The 9,057-nt window shown below is 41.2% G+C and overlaps 1 protein-coding gene across 2 annotated transcripts in view; it reads left to right on the forward strand.

The window, feature by feature from the left end:
* The window catches only part of KCND3 (potassium voltage-gated channel subfamily D member 3), a 375,874-nt gene that overhangs the window by 341,796 nt on the left and 25,021 nt on the right, over positions 1–9,057 (forward strand). For both annotated transcript variants that reach the window (XM_018559764.1, XM_018559765.1), the window contains exon 4: positions 4,750–4,842. In XM_018559764.1, the coding sequence (XP_018415266.1) occupies positions 4,750–4,842 (93 nt within the window). The remainder of the gene's footprint in view (positions 1–4,749; positions 4,843–9,057) is intronic.

Genomic DNA, 9,057 nt, shown 5'->3' on the forward strand with positions numbered 1-9,057 from the left:
AAACCGTGACAGCCACTGCATAGTAAACCGTGACAGCCACTGCATAGTAAACCGTGACAGCCACTGCATAGTAAACCGTGACAGCCACTGCATAGAAAACCGTGACAGCCACTGCATAGAAAACCGTGACAGCCACTGCATAGTAAACCGTGACAGCCACTGCATAGAAAACCGTGATAGCCACTGCATAGTAAACCGTGGCAGTTGCCTATTAAAAAGAAAAACCAACAACAACATTCCGAAAACAGATTTTCTTTCAACTAAATTCTACAGATGTATAGCCAGCTTTAGCCAGGGGGCTCCATCAAAGTTTTGCTATGGGGCCTCATGGGTGATACTTATGCTCATATATTCCACTTATTTAATCAACACTGTTGTAGTTGTGTTAGAGGTACAACATTGACCAGCAGCAGTCTGTAGCTCTCCGGTACTGTCAGGAATATAGGATTGGAGAACTGCAGCATTCTGTTTTTTTTTCATTCACACTTTCCATCTGATTTCCGTGAAGTGCACAGTTCCAGCAATTACACTAACCTTTACATTAGAATTCCGTAGCTTTCTCAGCGGAGCCATCGCCCTGTTCTTTTAAGTAGACTTAAATCCAACATATTTTCTGAGACCTGTAAAGGTATTAGAGTAAAACGGTCAGCAATACAGAAGAATGCTGAAAAGTCCCTACAAAATGTCAGTGTTATTATTCATGCCAAGTAGTTATGCATTTAAATCAAACTTGATAAAGAGTTATTGACGAGAAGGAAAACTAGGTAGCCTGCAAAGGGAAAGAAAGAAATAGTACTGAGAAAAAGACACAGTTAAAGGAATTTTGCTAACCTGTATTTATGAATTTTTGTTTTTTAAGCCGTCAGTTTTTCTTAAAGGGCTTTCTGCTTTATCCGTAGATTTAGTCTTTTGTGGAAAAGTCAAGGATGCTTATCCCAAAAGAGACTTTTTCTATTTGTATTATTCCCTTTTTGTAGTGGTGGATGAGAGCATGAACTTGAACAAACACAGTGAAAAATTGGCACAATCTATGTTTTTCTAAGTTGGAACCTAATTACAAAAACTTTCAATTAAATATATTCCTCAATAACCACAAATAAGTCCACTTTGTGTGCACCAAATGGCTTTACAAACTCAGATGTTGCCTTGCAAAGGTAGCAGTGACACGATCACTGTCTTGTACATAGCCAGTGCAGGGAGCAGAGCTGTGGGAAGGACACAGCAGGCTACAGGCTAACTGCAAAAAACTATAAGACAGGGTGGATACCAGACCAGTCACAAGGAGAGAGCAGAAGTGACAGGTTTTTATGCCAGGACACTATCTGCATTAGGTCTGTATTTTCCGCCTGTGCTTGCATGGGTTTCCTGGCTGCTGTCTAAATAAGTCCTAGTATGTGTGATAGGGACATTAGATTGTAAGCTCCTTGGGGCAGGGACCGATGTAAATGTACAGTATGCAAAGGTTCTGCTTAAATTATCCATGCTATATAAATACCAATAATAAATAGAAATTGTGAAAGAAGAAATTGAACAAACTTGTAAACACGTACTGTATATACTCCATCAGTGTATGTTCAGCAGCAGGCTTAAACCACTGATCTCTGCTTTCTAGTTTTTTTTCCTCAATCAATCAGACCATTATTTAGTTCATCGGCTTTGGCATCCAGCTTGCCTCTGATTTTTCTGATTGTAGCCATCCAGAGCCAGCTGAATATGTGCTTGGAGTGTTTTTGCAGAAACACATTAAAGCCCAACTCTATCCAAGTTATTTTGTTTGTTTTGGATAGAATTGGGGTGGGGGGGGATTATTGCACTGTGTGTGTACCATTGTAGATATTGCCCTTTGTTTCCTATACAGTGACCACAAAGGAGGAGGAATTTCCCTTACAAGTATACAATTAGGGGTCTATTGATAAAAAAAATTTGCATAGCTTATTTGTTTAGTGAAACAGCATGTGCATATATGATGTGCTAGTAAACCAGCTGTTATGAACATGGGGCAACACAGATGATAGAGGGAATGATCATATAAATGTAACCACTTATACTACAGGGATAGCGATGGTTGCATTTATATGCTCATTCCCTCCAGCGGTCTCTTAAAGTGACACTAAACTCAGGTGTTAAATCTTAAAAATGCATTCAAGTATCACTCAGCTGTAGATGCCGAAATCATCTCTGAATTAGTGCTGACACTGTCCTTCCTTCTGAAGGGTGGCTACTTTTGTTCCCCATGATCACTGTGTGTGTTGTAAAGTAGCCACCGCTCCAAGATCACTCCCTGTGAAAAGACTACAATCTCACATTTAGTTTACTAATTTTGTATTGAGATTGTAGTCCTCCATCTCAGGAGCGAGCTTGGAGTGGTGGCCACTTTACAATACACACAGGGACCACAGGAAACAAAATTAGCCATCCTCCAGAAGGAAGGACACTGACAGCATGAATAACTCCTGAGTTTGGTGTCACTTTAATTTGTATCTCATTGCTAACATGTTTGTATTTCCTATGATGCTCAGCTCCATCCAGTGGTCATAATGCGGTATTTCCCCATTCATTCTGTTCTGTATAAATGAACCTATTGAAGTACATTCGACCAGAAGAGAAATCACACTAAGAATGTTTGCTTTTGCCCCATTCTCGTAACAGCTGGTTAACTCACACAGAATGAATGTACCTGCAGTTTCATTGGACGAATAAACTATGCAATTTTTTTAATACAATTTATAAATATAACCAATCTCCCAAAAGGGGACAAATTCAGCCATTAAATTTGACAAAGGTCCTTATCCTTCACTGTGCTATCAAAAACTGGAACAAAACGTCTAAGTTGTAGTCAATCTTTAAACTTGGATGTTTGTACTGTGATGAACATTTGCATCTGCCTGGTTGATAGCAGCATTGTGAACAGTAGAATATGTACAGATACCAAACATAGGCAGTAGGTTATGTTAGATGCTTTGTCCCTTCATATACAAATGCGTGCGAGTGACAATATGGTTAAAAGTAAAAAAGATATGTACATATAACAATATATAATAAAAGCTTTTACTAGCAACTTTAGTAAACAAAACTATTTTGTCTTATATTTAGTGGTGCCTTAAAGTTAGTTGCATCATTCGATTCCCCAACTTCTTTGTTATAAATGAGCACATATACGGACCGTGTAACACTGATGATCTTTTGCCTGTAGCAATTTTCCCTGCAGGACAAGCTTTTAGCCACTTTGCAATCATCAGACTTAAAAATACGGCCAGGGAATACTAGGGCACTCTAAAGTACACTGTAGCAGAATGGTTGAACGGCCGAACTTGTGTTCCAAAATCAAATCATTAACGGATATAAGGATGAACTATAGGACGTGGACTGCAAAGGCACAATTTGCACAAAAATAATGCTTAGAGGATTAAATTACCGTTCTACTTAGCACGTATATGCATTGATCCATAGTAAATAAAATATTGTATCACTTGCCCTTCCCTTCCAACATGACTGCTATGGGCCCCGGGCATGGAAGAGACAATAAAACCATTAAAAATATGTGTACATGTGAGCATAACACATATCCATCACAGTATTAAGAATTGCAGAGGTTGCTGTTAACACTGACCCTGTACCCTTGACCTTTCCAATAAAGAATATTTCACATCAGATGTACAAGAGGGGACTTCAGAATCCTTGTTGATGATCACAGATCCCCCATTACAGGCTGTGCAGTAATGAAAATGTGTTTAGCTGTCTTAGAAGTGTAGAATTATTGCCCTCTTCTGGTCATCCCGGCCAGCACTGAAATTAATCCTGTGTGCCTAAAGCAGTCTTTCTCAGAATGCAAAAAATCCCATAGTGTCCGCTCAGCTAATACCTGACTACTTATTATAGTTCTGCAAAAAAATTAAATGAATTGAAACAGTTTGTATGAGGGTTATAGAGTAATAGTGTGTGGGAGCACTAACAATTATGCCATAATATAGAATACTGTGATAGGCATTATTATTGCTACTACTGCTCTTTTGTTTTTCTTTCTGCCGACTACTAGACCAGCTCTTTCAGCACTTGCTTGCTTGTGGCAGTGGGAGGGTTGGTGTCCCCTGACAACTTATATCCCACAGCTCTAGCCCCTAGTAATGTACTATGCTGACCACTTTCTTACTACCTGTCCTTGATTTAGACATACTTTATGTTACGAACAATGACTGTTGGGAACATTACCACTGGGTGGCCATCAAAATGTGGCTATGCGGCCCCATAATCTACAGTTGCATCAATGACTGCATTACTTGGTGTTTTAGATCTGCCCAGAATTGAGCTTTAAGATCAAAATTCCTCATATGTGCACAGTGGTGCATAAGAAATGGCAGCAAAAAATAATAATGGAGTTGTCATTAGAAGACCATTAGATGTATATTTGTTACCGTTAAAAGGAAAGTTGAATTGGTTTGTACTGCTAGCACCCCATTGTTACACTGATTTTTATGAATTGGCTGTAATATGTCACCGCCGTGTCGCAATCAGATAATCAATATCTACCAGTGTGGTTCTGCATTGTGGAGATAAACTGCAGCATGTTATTGTCACAGTTCTAATAGAGGAGGGAGCCAGTTACAAAGGATTAAGTGGATGGATTATTAAGTATATATTCAGCTCAAATGTAACCTAAAGCTGTGCAAGTCACTGCACAGAATTATCATGATACTGTTTTTGCGCAGTGGTGTTATGAAATGTATTAATGCTAAGCTCTGTTTATTTTAGTGCTCAACTGCAGACGAGCCACACATTGCAAAACCAGAATCGCTGATAGAAAGTCAACACCACCACCTGCTGCACTGTCTGGAAAAGACAACTGTAAGTAGAAGCATGCCTTGCACAAGTGGTACAACGCACATATGAATTCAGCATGACGTTTTACATTATTTATTACATTAATTTTTTGGCTGCAACATATGGAGTACAGCCATAGGCCATGGCTCCCTGGTGGCTACCTTATGGCCTCATTCACACAGACATACACAGCTGTACAGTGTGCATGTCCATGCAGAAACCTGTGCCCAGGAGGAGTAGGTTCTGCGTGTAGCTGCATCCAGCCCCCTGTACAGCTCTAAGACAGGACACGGCTACAAGGCCACTTGAACTGGCACATCCATACAGATATGGATGCAAGCTGTACAGCTGCGCACGTCCATGTGAATGAAGCCTAAATGTCCACACTTTTTATATGAGCATGAATGTATATGGTGTGACTGGTAAGTGATAGAAGAATATTTCTGTAACAAGACTTCCATTGTCCAACTGGTTGGTGTTCCAGTGTCCAATCTTATGTCCTTAAATCTGCAACCCTCAGCCTCCAGTGTGAAAAAATCTCATAACAACATTAAGTTTTATAGATGTTTTTAAGCTATTTCAAATGATGAATAAACCACTTACAATGAATGCTGTTCCTTGATGTTTAACAGTTTAGTTTCCTGCTGAATCAGCTGGTCCCCTGAACACTGGCCCTTATATCCTGTTTTAGGGAGGCTACTTTCCCTTGCAGGGTCATATGGAGCCACCCTTGTGTGTGCTAGTAAGCTGTGTGTCTCCACAAACACATGCACAGCAAGGCAAGAAACTCCCCTGGCACCTCCTTCCTCCCTTCTCTAAGCTAGTGGATAACCAGCTGCTTGAGACTGTTCCTTGCGATCTTGTAATGGACAGGAAGTACAGTGAAGCTTAGTTTTTGAGAATTGGAGCCAACTGTTCTGAAACATGATGACTAAGTGCTTGGATAGAAATGTAAAGAAATAGTTTGCTGGGCTATGTGTATTTGTTTGATATGGAATCATCATTGAAAAAAGGTTTGAGAGTTTACCACTACTTTAACTTCCACTGCCAAGAACAGTCCGCTATATTCACATATATGTCTTGGAATTCTGTGATAAAGCACATATTGAAACAAATGCTGAGTACTTGGCACACATTCAGGGTTCATATATCCAGAACCAAACTACTAGAAGAGCAGGGCAAACGTTTGCTTTACTAGTCATTGCAAAATGATCAAAATTTCTCTTTCTGTCTGCCATTCTTAGCCTGCATAGTCTTGCTGTTATGTCTGGTCTTGCTAATGTAATAGAAACAATTCATTTAGGCTGGGTTCACACCTGGGCATTTTTCAGCGCTGATCGAAGCGCTGAAAAACGCTCAAGCAGTGAAATCCTATAAACTACTATGGGCATAGTTCCCACCTGGAACGCCCTACGCAAGAAATAGTAAGGAACTTCTTTGGGGCGGATTTCAGCGCATATTTATTGGTATTCCCGAATGTGGCTCGGGGTTAACAAAGCGATAACCCCGAGCCACTCTCGGGAATACAGCGTATGTCTTACCTTGTCCGTGATCCCCGCTGTGTCCTCCGGCCGCTGCCGTCTTCCGGGTTCCTTCTCTTGTGAGCGTCCGCTTCGCAGGGGGGCAGAACCGGTGGGAAGTTTAAAAGTTAAAAAGAAAAGATAGAGAATAAAAGGAAAAAAAAATCATACCACCAGGGAGGTTAAAAAACGAGCGTCGAACGCGCATTTCATTGAACAAAAAAACGTGCTAAAAACGTGCATAAAACGCGCCTATTAGGAACGCCCAGGTGTGAACCCAGTCTTAGTGTAGTCTGAAACTAAGTTGGTAAGACTTTCCTAAATAAATAAAAACAACGTTATAGTGTATCAAAATCGAAATTTGCCATAATATTGTATGTTTGAGCTTCTAACACTAAGGATGGGTACCAAAGCGCCCCCCCTTTTTTAATATGTGCTTCGTTACAGAATTCCAATATATACTTGTAATACAGTGGACTGTGTTTGACAGTTAGTGTAAGTAAAAACAAGGAATACTATTAAGAGATTACTTTACACTAGAGGTTGAGAGTTGCAGATTAAGGTTTCCCTTAGCATAAAATTGGAGATTGGGTCATCAACCCATTGGACAATGGGGAGTTGGGAACCACAACACTGTGGTGTGAAGTGACCTTATTGAAAACAAGGCTTTTTGCCTTGCCTATGCATCAGGATTGTGCTGCGCAAGGCTGCCAATGCATCCCTAATCCATCTGGTGTAAATGAGCCCTGAAGCTACTAGAGAACTACATACGATCAAAAAAACACAAACAACGTTTTAAAACCTAGAAGATGAGCATTCACATGTTTGTCTGCAATTTTAAATAGTAACATTTTCAAATCACTAGAAGAATAGTCTCTCAACCTGTAATGTTTACAAATATTGAACAGTGTACTTCCTGTATACTCAATGATTTTAACTATATTTTAAGGAAATTCATACCAGTTACTGTCACATTACGTCCTATATATCATAATCATAATTTCTAATATATGGACAAAGGGTAATCAGTCAGAGATTAAAATAGGACTAAAATAGGACTAAAATCTCATATTTACATAATGATCTAATTCCACAGGTTTTTGCCAGTCTTTTTTGATAATGTAGCTTTCATTAGATTAATACCTGGTGATCCTTCCATAAAAGTCCTTGTTCAGGCACTTCCAATTATGAGGTGATGACTGTTGTGCTCCTGCTTGCCCCCCTACCATGGGTGCCCTTGTTGGTGACTACAAGCAGCCATGCCTACACAATCAGCACAGGTATGGTCCACTGTTGTATCATGAAGCCAGTCCTAAGCAATGCTTTCCTGCCCGACACTGGTGTGAATGAATGTAGACAGGAAGTGGCTGAAGGCAGTGGCGTCACAAGGGGGGTGCAGGCCGCACCCGGGTGACACCAAAATGACTAACCCCCTCTAAAAAGTCGAGGCACTCTTACAGGGACCGAGAGCCCAACAGTGTCAGGAGAGGGTTGGGGACCCGGCGGCATACCTCATCCCACCGGGTGAACATCCACTCCTTTATCTTACGGCGTCCATCACCAAAATGGCCGCCAGCAGGCGTCAATTAGATGACCGGGCATGCACGATGACGTCACCAGGTCTCTGTTCCGAGTGACACCCGACCTTGGGACGCCCATGGCTGAAGGATATTGGCAGCACTGAGATGCACAAAAGAATGAGAAAAAATGAAAACAGTATTTTCTAAACAAAAATAAAATCCATGGCAATTGTTGATGATATACAATGCCTCAGGGCTTGTTCACACCAGCCAGCAGTGTAGAATGCACGGCTGCATGTATGTGCTGGGAGAAACTGTGCTGATGTGTCCATCCCAGCCCATTGCTACCTTTTTTTGGAAGAACTTTATTGAAATGTCACAAGTGACATTTCATTCGCCACTGTGGCATTGCGATTGTTTGCCCTGCATGTAGTCCTTTTTTTTGGTGCGCATCACCACAACACTGTACTGTGAACTGGCCTCTTAAAAACACAGCTTTCTGACTTGTCCATGTATTGGAACTCTGCTGGGCAAGGCTGGCAGTGCAGTCCCAATGCATCTGGTGTGAGCAAGCCCACAGCCAACTAAATGTCATCCAGTTAGTCTGTATATCTACTTTAATGAGACATAAAGAAAATAATCAGAATTTAATATGCCAGTTCTAGGTATGAAGAGAGCAAATTGCATATTATAATTAAGGTATATGTGAAACAAACTTCAACTGTACATTGTGAGCTATAGTTTTTTTTCTTTTTTCCGTAAATGCTTGGCTATCAAATAGGGTTGCCACCTGTCCGGTTTTCAACCGGACAGTACGGTTTTGGCATCTTGTGTCCGGTTTTATGGCCACCGTAGCCCCGGACACAAGATGTCACAAGTTCAGGCAGACAGGGGCAGCCACTGGGTCCTAGAGAGGAATGCGTGAAGGAGGACCTTCTGCTGTGCTGTGTGAGCACAATCCCGGCAGAGCGTGCGGCTGTCTGTGAGGCTAGAGGTACGTGTTTTAAGGGGTTAATCCGGGCCGGTACTAGTGTGTTATACAGACAGTGCCCGATAGTCTCTGAACTGTCACAGCACTGTCTCCTGTCCCATTGGAGCTGCGGGGGGAGGGGAGGGGGGAGATAGTGAGTGTGTGTAATTCTTATGCTGATTTTAGCTATTGCTGTGAGAACCTGTAAAGAATAAGGTGACCAGATTCC

Source organism: Nanorana parkeri, unplaced genomic scaffold (genome assembly GCF_000935625.1).
Source record: "Nanorana parkeri isolate BGI_ZX_2015 unplaced genomic scaffold, ASM93562v1 scaffold415, whole genome shotgun sequence".
In the NCBI taxonomy this organism is placed as follows: domain Eukaryota; kingdom Metazoa; phylum Chordata; class Amphibia; order Anura; family Dicroglossidae; genus Nanorana; species Nanorana parkeri.